General features: G+C 37.2%; 1 protein-coding gene across 2 annotated transcripts in view; it reads right to left on the reverse strand.

Moving 5' to 3' along the window:
- LOC135197818 (UBX domain-containing protein 4-like) overlaps positions 1-16,548 on the reverse strand; it is a 186,552-nt gene that overhangs the window by 44,642 nt on the left and 125,362 nt on the right. For both annotated transcript variants that reach the window (XM_064224951.1, XM_064224952.1), the window contains exon 8: positions 12,759-12,896. In XM_064224951.1, coding sequence (XP_064081021.1) covers positions 12,759-12,896 — 138 coding nt within the window. The remainder of the gene's footprint in view (positions 1-12,758; positions 12,897-16,548) is intronic.

Genomic DNA, 16,548 nt, shown 5'->3' on the forward strand with positions numbered 1-16,548 from the left:
ATACAGTTCCTGGGCCAGGGATACCGAGTTATAATAATTATCCATAAACAGGTGATATCCCTGGTTATGGAAACGTCCCACAAGACTGAATACAGTGTCACGCAGCGTGGAGAAGACCCCGGAATACACTGAAAAGTCCTCGACGTATCCAGTGTTGGCCTCGGTAATAAGAAAAAATTTCACACCATATTTCTTCGGCTTCTTGGGGTTATACACTTTTATACTAAGACGTCCTTTGTAAGGCATCATCCCCTCATCCAAAGACAGGTTCTTTCCAGGAATCATGAAATTTCTACACCGATCACGGATATAATCCAACACTGGGCGCACTAAAATGAGGCGATCACTGTTATTCCGGGGTATGGCCCTTCGGTTGAAGGCGTTGAAGTACCTGTCCAACGCCAGGAAATTATCACGGGACATAACGCCAGGCACATTGGGCATACATAAAAAATAATTCCTCCTCCAATATTGCCTGACATCGGAAGCAGGTGTCATACCAAAATGAATGTGGAGCCCCAAAAAATGCGCCATGTCAATGAGGTTGCAACCCCGCCAGTAATACGACAAGGTCGTCCTTAGTTCATACCGGCAGTACCGAGCGTAGTCCACCATCTGGTGTACCAGGTATTCCAGCAATTCCCGCGTAAGGAAAAGCTGGATGAACCCCAAAACAGTCAGGGGTACTGGTACGGTGAGCCCAGGGGTTGCTGTGAAGGGGTGCATGTTAGGATGGGTGGGGTCCTCCGTCCACCCCTCGTCACTCTCCGACGACCGACCTTCACCTTGGCTGGCGCGACGAGCCGACCTTCTACGTGCCCGTGCGCGTATTGCCCTCTACCCTCCCCCGTTGGCCCATCACCCTCACTTAGGCCTTCACTTTCTGTATTGTCCTCCGCGATAAAACTAGACCCCATATCCCCATCCTCCCCCTCCTCAGATTCCCCCTCGTAAGCACTAAAGCCACTGAATTCGAGCTCACTTTCGGGATGTGAGCCTCGAACAGACATTGGGGGCATATATTCATCCTCACTTTCATCGGGACTGGTGTCCTCATCACTCGATGACCATCCGCCATCAAAATGAGGACTTGTGACATGTTCCCGATCAAGCTCCGAAAGATATTCATCTATGTCCCTTGGTTGGAGGCCTCCCAAATGCCTACGAATGCCCCTAAGGACGCCCACATGCTTCCTAGGGGTAACCAAAGGCATACGCTGTGTTCCTGAAACACTTTCAGCCACACGTGGCCGCACAGAACGGCCTTGAGGCGCAGGGTCATGCTGGGTGCTTGGCCCCTCGCCAGCATCCATGTCCAAAACTCTCCTTACACGATCCCTTCCGACGGGTAAAACGCGCCTTTCGCGGTTCACACGTTGTTGAGACATCTCTATGAATGTCCTGTAGCAACACAAATGCTCAAAGTCTCGCACAAGTCCAGAAAAACACGCTTCCGACGAAAGATCGCTCTCGGACGATGCGCCACTGATGCTGGCTGGAGCGAGAAGAAGGGATCTCGCGCATGCGCACTTGGGTCACGCTTCAAAACAAAACAAGGCCTTGATCCGTGAACTCCCAACATCCCCCAAGGCGCGTGATTCAAAAGTTTTAGGCTGGTAGGCCTATAAGTATTTTTCCGCGAATTTTTAAAAAAACTTTTGTAAGTCGACGTAAAATACGTCCAGTCGGCACACGAGACAAAAAATGTCGACGTAAAATACGTCCAGTCGGCTTAAGAGGGTTAATGAGGGGATGGAAAAACCACTAAACCTTGGGTCATGTCTAGAGGGGTTCTGGGTCTTCACCACAAACTCTGGGAAGGAGGTGAAGCCAATCAACGTCCATACATGAGTATGGGTTTAATGTATGAGAGGGCATGCAGTTTCCCCACCTTCGTTGATGCCAATGCCAACAGGAAAACTGCTTTAATGGGTCAAGTCCCAGTCTGACGCCCATTCTGAGCAGTTCATGGGGGTGTTTTCTGAAGGAGGTTAGGACATTGGTGATACTCTATTCCAGGAGTTCCAGTTCATGAGAAAGCAACTCTTCTTAAAGTTTCTTATCATGTCTGACAGCTCCCATAACATTGAAAGGTCTATGGCCCTAGGTTTGGACACTCAGGCGAGGGCAGCCCTATAACCTTCAATTGCAGAAATGGAAAGGGGGTCCTCTTGATACAGGAACAGAATAAATTCTGCCACATCTCTCAAGACATTTTGATGGGATGGCGATAACTCCCAATGCACCAATGAAGGAACGCCTTTCATTTTCCCTGGTACAGACCATGGGAAGAGGGCCTGAGGGGGCTGGCAATGACCTCAGCAACTCCTGAAAAACCCTTCTTTATAAGGAGTTGCTGGATAGCCTCCACCCGTGAAGATGAAACCCACCATTGTGTTCTTGCTTCAGCAGGATAGGAGTGGGGGGGGGGGGGGGGGGTTGAAGTTGCCTTGGATTGTCCACCAATGGGTGGAGGTCTGCATACCATTCCACTTGGGGTCACTTTGAAGATATGAGCATCATTCTCAGACCTCGGGACAAGAAAAAAAGTTAGTATACTTAAGTTTTACCAGATCACTGAGCTGATTAGCAGCTCTCCTAGGGCTGGCCAAAAGGATTAGATTTTTTTGGGACTAGGAACCAATTGGTTACTTAGAAATGAGACCTAAACCTTATTGTAGAATCTGAACCACATTATATCGAGAAATGAATTTCTAATCACCAGAAATAAATTCCTTTGATTCCGCACTAGTGGCCGCAGGAAGCAAACTCAGGCTACCAGATTGATAGTCAAGTACGCATCCCACTAGGCTCCTCCACCACTGCAGATAACTCCAGTATCTTCCTTGTCATGCTCATATCCCGTCCTGGTCTGTAGGGAACTGATACAGGTCCTGCCCCTGGGTACCAATTTTTATAAGCCCTGCCACTTCATTGGTTGGCGAGAGTTGGACAGGAAGGAGTTGGATACTTATCGGAACTTCGCCTTCGCAGTGTTAATTGTCATCGGCAAGTATCTAATCCTCTATGTCTGTACTAGATCTGATTTTGTGGCAGTGATTAGGATTCCCAAGTCCCTGCACAACTGCAGAACCTTGTCTATGGCCTTTGCGGCTTGCTCTGCTGAAGGCACTAGTATGAGCCAGTCATCCTGGTACCTATATAGTTGGATACCTGTCCAGTGGGATCACTCCAACACCAATTGAAACACTTGGGTAAAAACTTGTGGGCTGTTATGAGGCCAAAGCAGAGGGCCCTGAATTAGTATGTGACCTTCTGGGAGAAAAACCAGAGGAACCTCCTGAAGGAGGGGTGTATCAGGATGTATAGATATGCATCTTGCAGGTCTAATGAGACCATTAAGCCTCCTTCCCTGATCGCCGCTCAGATAGACTGTGCCATCTCCCTTTTGAATGCCGTTGATTGCACGCAGCCGTTCAGAATAAAAAAAATCTATGACGGGCCTCCATCTGCCCACTGCTTTCTGCACCAGGAAGAGGTGGGCTGTAGAAGCCCAGTGTTTTGTCATCCATTACTTCTACTAGCCCTTCTGGAGCACATCTATCTCATGTTGCAAAGCTCTTTCCTTGGGCAAGTCACTCCAGTGTGAGCAGAGCTCGAATGGTTCTGATGCCAACAGTGGTTTGTGCTCTAAGGGGAGTATGTATCTCTTCCTGAGGGTTTGGACCATCCACTCTATGCTCCACATCACTGCCAGACTTAGCCATTTGTTCCCCAAACAGCCCCCATCTTGGGGGAGGTGTGGGGTTGGGAGGCTTCAAGCCTCATCTAGAACCTCCTCTCTTTCCTGTCCTGTTCTGCTTTTTGGGTTGGTGAGGTTGATTGGCACGGAAGCCTTGGCTTCATTCTTCTCATGCTTTCCCGAGGGGTCGAGTAGCACTGTTGTCAAAATGGGGGAGGAAATGACAGTTTTGCAGCAAGTGGGTACTTACTCCTGGTCACAGGGCCAACAGACTGCCCTCTTGGGGCTGACCTGAAGTGTCTTCTGAAGGTGACAAGGGGCTCTCAAGAGATGTAATACCTTTGCTTACCTATGCAGTCACCTTCATCGCCATTCATTGGACTACACAGCTATTTCATCATCATCATCTTTAATCAACATTTATCACTGGTGAGCACCCTATTTACATATGTTGTACTAGTGTATAAATTTTTTCATTGTTCATATGTATTTTTGTTTTCTCTCTCTCTCTCTCTTGTGACTTTAGTAAATGCAATTGTTTACCTTGTAAAAAGAAAACTGAATGGCTTGAATAGTAACTGCATGAAATAAAATGTGCACTGCTGAATATTTATGGAGAGACAGGATTATTTTTACACGAACATAACTATGTCATACAGTACGAACGTATATTTTTAACCATGAAATGTAAGATTTACTATGAAATATTTCATATAATTTCAAAGATTAAGATGTACAGTAATAATATAATATTTTAATGTATACTTGAAGTAAGATACTATTTTTAGGGAAACTTTGCTGTTTAAATGTTCAAGATAGGCAGTGATAAGCATTTTTAGAGGGCAGTTCTAAGTAATTGCTGTGCGGATTCTAGCTATTCTGGAGGGGGGGTCTTGTATGCATCCCCCGTGACAACGGGGACCACTGTATATTTATAGTCGTCGTGTTTTTCTAATTTTGATCACCTAGCATTGTAAAGGGGCCAAAATTCTATTTATTAGTTATAAGTTAGTTTTAAGAATAATTTAACCCACAATGGACGGATACCCTCACATGGGAGGAATAACAGGTTTTGGATGGTGGACAGATTCACTCATGGTGAGTAACAATATTATGTGCCATTGATTGGAGGAATCGGGTGGGAAAGAGGTGCCATTACTTCTATTTAGGTAAATATTTTACAACAAATATGCTCATAATTTGTTACTGATTTTATTTCTTATCTGTTTTGATATTGTGTGGGACATAATTATATATACGTATTACAAAATAAAATTATTTATTAGAAAAAATATGTACTATAACTTGGTAAATTTTCGCCTTTCTTGTAAAAGAGGTCCCACTAGGGTTTTGTAAATACTGTATACGTATACAGTGGTACCTATGAGCTTTTCGTATCTTGAACCGCATTTTACATGTAAAATGCCAGATCCGTTCCAAGCCCTACAAAAACACCCCAGTAAATTATATTTCCAGGCTTACAGCACATGTTCTAGGGTTACGACGCCGATCCGATGGAAGAAATATGACTCCAAAAAGGCAAAATACTGCACATACTTGAGTAATATTCAACTGCATGTAATGTTCTACCCCATTTTTACTGCATATATTAGGACTTTAGCATATGTCCCTTAGCAATAAGCCTAGCCTATGTTAGCAGTTGCTACTGTAGCCTAGTCTATGATTCTGACATCTAAACCTAAAAAGCTAAAAGTTTAGAATATGCCAATAAAATGTATAAATAATCAGTATGTACTCATTTCAAATTAATACACAAACAAACAAACAAAACTTCCAACCTTTTGTTTACATTCAGCACTTACGAGTACTGAATGATCGCCAAGCAATCACTTTTCGTAGCACACAGTAAGCCATAAATTTTCATTATCTCTCTTCAACTAATGAAACTACCAAACAGTATAATAACCATTCATTTCTATTCTTTATTCTATCTTTACCTAATGGAGATACCGAGTTACTGACGGCTATAATGAAACATATACGTAATATTAAAACAGAAGAAGATTTCTAGAAAATACGTATTTGTTTGCTTCGATGATAGCAGTCTGATTTATTTTATATTTTATGATATCTAATTCACAATTTTATTTAATTAAATGTATTGCATGTACTCATTTTAAATCATTATTAAGTAACCATTAACTATAATAAACAGTCAAACAAAAAAAACTTCCAAACTTCTGATTACGTTCAACACTTACGAGTACCGAACGATCGCCAAGCAACCACTTTCACCTAGCACACAGTCCGTACAGTAATCAAATTTTCATTATCTCTCTTCAACTACTGAAACTACCAAACAGTATAATAACCATTCATTTCTATTCTTTATTCTATCTTTACCTAATGTTTTTTTTTTTATTAAATGTATTGCATGAATAAGTGTTTCAATTTACAGCATCCTTCTACCAATAGAATACATAGAGCACAAGGGGTAGATGCTGACCAATAGGAGAGCAGGATCTTACGGGGTGACTAGCATCAGGAACCAATGGGAGAACGGGAGGATGGTGGCGAATTTACTCAGTTGGCGGCACGCGAGTTTTAAAATTGTTCTTGGTGGTCCGGGCAAATCTCAGGACTTTACAGCAATAACCTTTCGTAACTTGAACTATTTTCGTATGTAGAGCCAAAAAATCTATATTTGCTTTCGTATCTCGAGTTTTTCGTAAGTTGAGCCTTTCCTATGTCGAGGTACCACTGTACTCGTATAACATGTGACCCTGCATATCATGCGACCCCCAAATTTTCACCCCATAAAAATGACTTTATCACATATCTCATGTATCATGCGAGTTAAATTTATGAGACCAAATAACAATAGGCTAACCTCTTTTCCGCCTCTTTATCTATTCAATGTTTTAGTTAGCCGAACCCCTTTTCCTCCATCTCTTTATCTATCCCATCTTCTAGTTATAAGCTCTTTTCCTCCATCTCTTTATCTATCCCATCTTCTAGTTATAACCCCTTTCCTCCATCTCTTTATCTATCCCATCTTCTAGTTAAGTTTAAAAAGTAAAAGAGAATGCCAAAGTATCTTTAGTAATTATACACTTGTTTTGAAAATGCATACAGCCAGAAACAGCTGATTTGCTATGAACAACTGAGTAGGATAACAATAGCCTTTTTGCTTGCATTTCAACTATCGTATGATAGTAAAAAATTACCGTAGTTATGTTACAAATGATGTTAACCCTTAAACGCCGAAGCGGTAAAAAAAAAAAAATGTCTCCCGTGTGCCGGAGACGTTTCAGAGTGAGCGCGGGAGCGGAAAAAATATTTTTTTCAAAAAATCATAGCGCGCTTAGTTTTGAAGATTAAGAGTTCATTTTTGGCTCCTTTTTTTGTCATTGCCTGAAGTTTAGTATGCAACCATCAGAAATGAAAAAAATTATCATTATCATATATAAATAATGCAATATATGATAGCGCAAAAACGAAAGTTCATATATAATTGTATTCAAATCGCGCTGTGCGCAAAACGGTTGAAGGTAACAAGTTAATTTTTTTTTCGTTGTAATGTACACTAAATTGCAATCATTTTGGTATATAACAAATTGTAAAACGATAAAAGCAACACAGAGAAAATATTATCACAAAATAATGCATGAATTCGTAACACGCAGACGTATACACATATTTTTTTCAAAAATTCACCATAAATCTAAATATTGTCCTAGAGACTTCCAATTTCTTTCAAAATTAAGACAAATGATTGAATATTACTATACTGTAAGAATATTAGCTTACAAATGCAGTTTTCGACCATATCTGACGAGTTAAAGTTGACCGAATGTCGAATTTTTTTATATATATTTTTTATATGCAATTATTTCGGAAATAAGAAAAGCTACAACTTTCAAATATTTTTTGTTTTATTCTACATAAAATTGCGCACATTTTCATATATAAAACTCTATGAAATGCCTAATATGAAACGGAGCAAATATTCCGAGAATGGGACTTACGCATTTCGGAGATTTGTAGCGGAGAATCCGCGCGCGGAGGGAAGGAAAGTTTTTTTTTTAAATTCACCATAAATTTAAATATTGTGCTAGAGACTTCGAATTTGTTTCACGATGAAGATAAATGACTGAATATTACTAGACTGTAAGAGTTTTATCTTACAATTGCGTTTTTCGTCCATTTCGGTAGAGTCAAATTTGACCGAACATGGTTTTTTTTCTATTTATCGTGATTTATATGCAAATATTTAAAAAATGAGAAAAGCTACAACCTTCAACTATTTTTTGTTGTATTATACATGAAATTGCGCACATTTTCATATATAAAACGTTATGTAACGGCTAATTTAAAATGGTGCAAACATTACCACAATCGCACGTATGATTTTTTCGGAAGAGTTACCGCGCGGACGAAAAGAAAATGTTATTTTTTTCATAAATTCACCATAAATCGAAATATTGTGCTAGAGACTTCCAATTTGTTACAAAATGAAGGTAAATGCTTGAATATTACTAGAATATAAGCGTTTTAGCTTACAATTGCGTTTTTCGACCATTTCGGTAGAGTCAAAATTGACCGAAGGTTGAAAATTTGTCACTTATCATTTTTTATATGAAAATATTTCAAAATTGATAAAAGCTACAACCATGGGTTGTTTTTAGTTGTATTGTGCATGAAATTGCGCACATTTTCATATATAAAACTTTATGTAACGGCTAATTTAAAATGGTGCAAACATTACCACAATCGCATGTATGATTATTTTCGGAAGAGTTACCGCGCGGACGTAAGGAAAAAGTTTTTTCATAAATTCACCATAAATCGAAATATTGTGCTAGAGACTTCCAATTAGTTGCAAAATTAAGTTAAATGATTGAATATTACTAAAATATAAGCGTTTTAGCTTACAATTGCGTTTTTCGACCATTTCGGTAGAGTCAAAGTTGACCAAAGGTTGAAATTTTGGCACTTATCGTTATTTATATGGAAATATCTCAAAACTGATAAAAGCTACAATCATGAGTATTTTTTTGTTGTATTCTACATAAAAATGCGCACATTTTCATATATAATAGTCCATGTAACAGCTAATTTAAAATGGTAAAATAATTATGTCAAAGTGACAAAATAATTTCAGAGATGTGTCACAGATACTTTTTAGTGTGGCAAGAAAGAAATTCGCGCTTGCGCGCCTGCGTAACGATTGTAAACAAAACAACACCTTGATCCGTGAACTCCCAGCATCCCCCAAGGCGCGTGATTCAAGAGTTTTCGGCTGGTAGGCCTAAAAGTATTTTTCCGCGAATTTTAAAAAAAACTTTTGTATGTCGACGTAAAATACGTCCAGTCGGCACCTGAGACACAAAAAATGTCGACGTAAAATACGTCCAGTCGGCGTTTAAGGGTTAAGGAGAATAAGACAGATATATTTCTACATTAGTACTATATCCTTACATGCTATGTAGAAAAGATCAGCAGGGGCATATAGCGCTAAAGTGAATCTGTAAGTTTTAGCTGAAGTTGAGGAAAGAATGTTGAGCCGCTAACGACTATTATCGTGTATCAGCAATATGAATGAAACTCTCACATATTTTGGCATAGTTTCATCAAACTCGACCGTAAACAAAATTTGAGAGAAACTCATTTTAACCCTTAAACGCCGAAGCAGTATTTTAAAAATCGTCTCCCATATGCCGGCGGCATTCGCGAGTGAGCACCGAAGCGGAATTTTTTTTTTTTTTTTTCAAAAAAATCACAGCACACCTAGTTTTAAAGATTAAGAGTTCATTTTTTTGCTCCTTTTTTTGTCATTGCCTGAAGTTTAGTATGCAACCATCAGAAATGAAACAAAATATCATTATCATATATAAATATGTATTGGGATATATGACAGCGCAAAAAAATTTTTCATATATAATTGTATTCAAATCGTGCTGTGAGCAAAATGGTTAAAGCTAACAAGTTAATTTTTTTTGTTGTATTCTACACTAAATTGCAACCATTTTGGTATATAACACATTGTAAAATAATCAAGGCAACACAGAGAAAATATTGACACAAAATGATGCATGAATTCGTAACGTGCGGACGTAAAAAAAAGCAGTTTTCAAAAATTCACCATAAATCAAAATATTGTGCTAGAGACTTCCCATTTGTTACAAAATGAAGGTTATTGATTGAATATTACTAAACTGTAAGTATTGTAGCTTACAACTGCAGTTTTCGACCATTTCGGTCGAGTTAAAGTTGACCGAAGAATGAATTTTTTCTATTTATCGTTATTTATATGAAAATATTTCAAAACTGATAAAAGCTACAGCCATAAGTTGTTTATTGTTGTATTCTACATAAAATTGCGCACATTTTCATATATAAAACTTATGTAACGGCTAATTTAAAATGGTGCAAATATTACGACAATCGGACGAAAAAATTTGATTTTTTCGGAAGAGTTACCGCGCGGACATAAGGAAAAAGTTTATTTCATAAATTCACCATAAATCGAAATATTGTGCTAGAGACTTCCAATTTGTTGCAAAATAAAGGTAAATGATTGAATATTACTAGAATGTAATAGTTTTAGCTTACAATTGTGTTTTTCAGCCATTTCGGTCGAGTCAAAGTTGACCGAAGGTTGAAATTTTGGCACATCGTTATTTATATGAAAATATTTTAAAATTGATAAAAGCTACAACCATGGGTTGTTTTTAATTGTATTCTACATGAAATTGCAAACATTTTCATATATAAAAGTTTATGTAACGGCTAATTTAAAATGGAGCAAACATTACGACAATCGGACAAAAAAATTTCTGATTATTTTCGGAAGAGTTACCGCGCGGATGTAAGGAAATTTTTTTTTTTTTCATAAATTCACCATAAATCGAAATATTGTGCTAGAGACTTCTAATTTGTTGCAAAATAAAGGTAAATGATTGAATATTACTAGAATGTAAGAGTTTTAGCTTACAATTGCGTTTTTCGGCCATTTCGGTTGAGTCAAAGTTGACCGAAGGTTGATATTTTCGCACATTATTTATATGAAAATATTTCAAAACTGATCAAAGCTACAACCATGGGTTGTTTTTAGTTGTATTCTAAATGAAATTGCACACATTTACATATATAAAACTTTATGTAATGGCTAATTTAAAATGGTGCAAACATTACGACAATCGGACAAAAAAATTTCTGATTTTTTTGGAAGAGGTACCGCGAGGACGTAAGGAAAAAGTTTTTTTCATAAATTCACCATTAATCGAAACATTGTGCTAGAGACTTCCAATTTGTTGAAAAATGAAGGTAAATGATTGAATATTACTAGAATATAAGTTTCAGCTTACAATTGCATTTTTCGACCATTTCCGTAGAGTCAAAGTTGACTGAAGGTTGAAATTTTGGCACTTAGTTATTTATATGAAAATATTTCAAAATTGATAAAAGCTACAACCATGAGTTGTTTTTCGTTGTATTCTACATGAAATTGCGCACATTTTCATATATAATACTCCATGTAACGGCTAATATAAAAGCGGTAAGCAGCGGGCGCCGAGCGGGAAGCAGCGAGCGCCAAACTGCCTGAAAGGGGAGTTCAATACCAACCTCCTGTACCTCTTAACAGGAGGCGGAGAGCCGTCAGAGAGCAATGAATGTCTCTTCAGCAGTCTAGAAGACGACTAAGTCTCTTTTCTGGCGACGACACTGAAGATTCCGATAACAGATGAGTAGTGCTGAATGAGACATCTTTCCAATGGCACTCTACTGCTCCCTGTGAACTGACAACAGGTGCGACGGAGGGGGCAACTGTCTGGGGCCAAACCCCTCCGGCCTCCTTTGGACTTCCAATGTCTTCTCCCTAGTGCAAGGGAGCAGGACAGTGACCTTTGTCTAGGAGAACTGGTTGGGTAAACAGCCACCTCCTCAGATAGCACAACATTATAACTTATCACTGCACTTCTGTGAGGTGCGCTCTAAACATACAACCTGAAAGAAGCGCCAAGATCTACAATCGCCTTAGCGAAAAAATCAAATTTTTTTTATCAAACTTAATATCGAGGCTGGCAATGGTATCGGGTTTGGAATCACAGGAGCCTGAAACAGGAGTCACTGGTAAAGAAGTATGAGGGTTAATGATCTGGGAAGAGATAGGAGGTTGAGCAGTAGGAAAATCCTCAACTACTGAAGAAAAACTCTCTACAGAAGCCTTATTTTCGGCTCTAAGAGCCGCCTTCCTCTTCCTATCCCTGGCTAACTTACCTAAATGAGATTTCAAGGTTTTTCCATTTAGACTCATCCCAATCTACACACACTGGACACAATAGATCCTTAGAACAAGTCTGCCTTCTACAATTGATACATTTAGAATGTGAATCGTAAAAAAATGTAGTTAACCTGGTTCTACATCCTTCCGAGCAATGCCTAATGCTCGAGGCACTAGAATCTGACATAATTGAGTGATAACTAAGTAAACAAACCACAAAATATGCAAGTACGTCACCAAGGAATACTGCAATTAACCCCAACAATGACACAAAAAATTGACCACCAGAACCACCAACGTTAGTCGGAAACCGGCAGCAAACAAATTGGTTCTTTCTGCAGTTTTGTATCTATCAGTCCCAAAAGTGTGAGCGTCCTATACACCTACACTAGCGAAGGTGGCGCCACCACAAAATTTGGTTAAGTTTCATGTGTAAAACAGGTTTGTATGAATGTTGCAAAAATATCAAAATAAATTCTTATAAAGTTCTCACTAAGCATTTTACAATATTCTAAAGAGGATGGACATTTTCACCAGTATTTAAACCACTAAAACATTAATTCAATTAACTAATTCAATTAATGGGAAAACTTGATTTACTTTTCTACATTTACATAGGACTCATTTGCAGGGTATTGCAAAATGGAATGCAGCTAAGTCTGAAGGGATGATACAGAGTAACTTTACTCCCATATACACTTTGACAAGCAAGGAACAAAGTGGTGGCCTAGGAACCCCTTACAAGAATGCAACAAATAACAAAAATGTAAAATCCAAGTACTATGTTCAACCAAAAATATTCTATACCTATTTGATGTTGGGGCCACTGAGGCAGCTGCTGCACCAACATTTCTTGATGGTTCTTGTGTTGATGCTGATGACGGTTCTTCTTTAAATAATGCTGCCCTTGCCTGAGCCTCAAGCCTGTCAGCAGCTATCTGAGCTCTAAGGAAGAAAAAAAAAGTCATGCTACATCCATAAATAAGATTTTATATAATTAAATATGAAACACATTTCATCAGCTGCTGTTTTTGTTGTCAAGCTCTGGAACTCTTCTTGCATCCATTTCTGTTGGCATATATTGTTCACCTGTTAAAAGCCAAGTCTATTTTATTCAGGATTAAGCACCACTCTTCATTACCTTTTTTTGTTCAAGTTTTCTTTGGACCTGGATTTTTACTATTCATTTTATACACTGCAGCTGGCAAAAGGAACTGTTTCACAAGAGAAATGACTGCCATCTTTAGAATTCTTAAAAATTTCTTTCATCATATTAGCCATTTCTGAAACCACTCAGCACGCTCCCAGCACCAATGCAGAACTATAAACTGCTACACTACCCCCATCGACATACAACAGCCAAACATCAGCTTACGTACTTTATAGTATCTTTTGACGTTCACTTTCTTGTTCAAATCCAAGTTGAACAAAAAACACAAACACAATAAAGCGTCCAGGCTCACCCAGTTATAAAAGAAACCGATATTTTGTTGTATATATCCGTGAATGCCTGTTTTTGCTGTGAAGTCCAGGCACATTTATACCTGTGCCCCTTAAATGGTTATAACTGCCTATTTTAACAGTTCACTGCCTAATTTGATAGTTCTAAAAATATATATGATGAATTATCATGGTAAAACAATTAAAGATCGTTTAAAACAGAAATACAACACAAACCGTCCCAAAACCCCAAGAGTGATCTTTTTGCAACTTGCAATAAAGCTTATATATGTACTATGTATCTTTATATAAACAAAAAGTACCTACCCATAAAGTAAGATGTAGCTTTATTGTTAAATTATAAACTGCAGGACAATAAAAGCTTTAGCATAATTATTAGAGTTGAAAGCAATTCAAATTATTAAAGAAAGAGTAACAATAAAGTTTACCTATCTGTACAATAAACATGGAAAATATAAAAAATTACTGTGTATACTTGTGATTTTATCATGTTTCTCGTGTACTAACCTCTTTTCCTCCTTCTCTTTATCCCATCTTCTAGTTAAATACTTTAAAAATGTAAATAAGAATGATAAATGTACTATGAGAAACAACTGTTTTGCTATAAACAGGCAAACAGCATTTCAATCATCGTACGATAGTAAACAATTACTGTAGTTATGTTACAAATGACAAACAGAATAGGACTAATATATTTTTACACTGTACCCTAATCGCTATAGAGAAAGGATCGGCAAGGAAATACACTATGCTATACTACTTAAATTTAAGCTGCAAGTTATAGCTGAAGCTGAGAAAACAATGCATAACAACTACAGTGATACCTCGAGATACGAAATTAATCCGTTCCAAGGCAGCCTTCGTATCATGAGTTTTTCGTATCTTGAACCGCATTTTACATGTAAAATGCCTAATCCGTTCCAAGCCCTACAAAAACACCCCAGTAAATTATATTTCCAGGCCTAAAACACATGTTCTAGGGTTACGACGCCGATCCAACGGAAGAAATATGACTCCTAAAAACAAAATACTGTAGATACTTGAGTAATATTCAACTGCATGTAATGTTCAACCCCATTTTTACTGCATATATTAGGACTTTAGCATATGTCCCTTAGCAATAAGCCTAGCCTATGTTAGTGGTTGCTACTGTAGCCTAGTCTATGATTCTGACATCTAAACCCAAGAAGCTAAAAGCTTAGAATATGCCAATAAAATGTATAAATAATCAGTATGTACTCATTTCAAATATAATTATTAATTAATCACTAACTATAATACACAAACAAAAAAAACAAAAAAACCCTTCCAATCGTTTGTTTACATTCAGCTCTTACGAGTACCGAACGAACGCCAAGCAATCACTTTTCCTAGGACACAGTAAGCCATAAATTTTCATTAGTATCTCTCTTCAACTAATGAAACTACCAAACAGTATAATAACCATTCATTTCTATTCTTTATTCTATCTTTACCTAATGGAAATCCCGACTTACTGACAGCTATAATGAAACACATACCTAACGTAATATTAAAACAGAAGAATAATTCTAAAAAATATGTATTTGTTGGCTTTGATGATAGCAGTCTGATTTATTTTATATTTTATGATATCTAATTCACAATTTTTGTTATTAAATGTATTGCATGTACTCATTTCAAATAATTATTAAGTAACCATTAACTATAATAAACAAACAAACAAAAAAAGCTTCCAAACTTCTGTTTACATCCAGCATTTACGAGTATCGAACGATCGCCAAGCAATCACTTTTCCTAGTACAGAAGAGACCCGGTTCACGACCGTATTAGTACTCGACATAATCGGATTTTGCCACTAAATTTCCAATAAACTTTGTATCTGTTTTCAACCAAAAAACCAGTTTCCGACCCCCGACCATATGATGTTTGTAAACAAAACTGTTTCCGCCAGCCGCCGCTAGTTGGCGTCATCCAGTGCTACCAAATGTAGCATAATTTCATGTTTTTTAGCACAATTTGACCCAAGAATTGGAGCTTAGCATAATTTCTTTCACACTTAGGGTTCTAGTACAATTTTAGAATGTATTTTCACTAAAATTTTAAATAAAATGCAGAAAATTCCTCAATTTCATACACAGCTATAGTGAATGTATCTACAAGTGAAATTGCCTCAAAAGCAGCACTAACAAATGAGTTAATTGCTAAGTTTGAACCCAACTAAGGAATGTTAAATTTTGTGAATATAAATAAATACCCACAGTGGCATGACAAACGATCAGTAAAGTGTTAATAATGTTTTTTCTTCATGAGTAAAGAATTACTTTTTTTAAGTTTTATTTTTTTCAGTAATCAAAATTTTAATTATGTCTGAAGTGATTTTCACACAATTTTCAAGTATTTATTCATTATGTATGTGATCTGTTAAAGAAAAATAGTGTTTCAGTGGCATGATAATGATCAAGTAATAAGTACGTATGTTTTTCTTCTTGAGTAGAGACTGGCTTGTTTGTTTACCATTTTTTTAGTTTTAATTTTTCAGTAAATATCAGTAAATAACAAAATGTTATATTTGAAGTAATTTTCACACATTTTCAAGTATTTATTAATTGTTTATGTGACCTGTTAAAGAAAAATGGTTCTGAGTGGCATGATAATGATGCAGTAATAAGTAAAATTTGTTGTTTTTCTTCACATTTGTATGTGTGATCTTCACACATTTGTCAAATAGTATAATAGTGATTGCATATCAAATAGTGTACTAGTGATTGCGTATGTGATCTATTAAAGAAAAATTGTTTTATTACGAGTTTCCTAACATGTAAAGATCATCAAATTATTAGTTATAATATTGTCTGTTCGTCACTTTTTATCATTTCACCTAATATATAAATGTTTTAAATTTCCATTACATCGTTGTTTTAGCTTGAATGTATTAGAAAAATGAGATAATGATAGATTAATAGCATAATTCTGGCACAAAATTGCACCATATTTGGCATAAATTCTTGCTTAGACCGACTAGCATAATTTAGCAAAACGGTTGGTAACACTGGTGACGCCACTCAGCATTGTTTAAAGTCCGCAACTAATGTTTACAAACATTCAAACATGTGTCGTGTCTTGTACACCTTGCGCGCATTTCGTTTGCTTTTTC

The sequence above is a fragment of the Macrobrachium nipponense genome, chromosome 21, assembly GCF_015104395.2.
Source record: "Macrobrachium nipponense isolate FS-2020 chromosome 21, ASM1510439v2, whole genome shotgun sequence".
NCBI classification, from domain to species: domain Eukaryota; kingdom Metazoa; phylum Arthropoda; class Malacostraca; order Decapoda; family Palaemonidae; genus Macrobrachium; species Macrobrachium nipponense.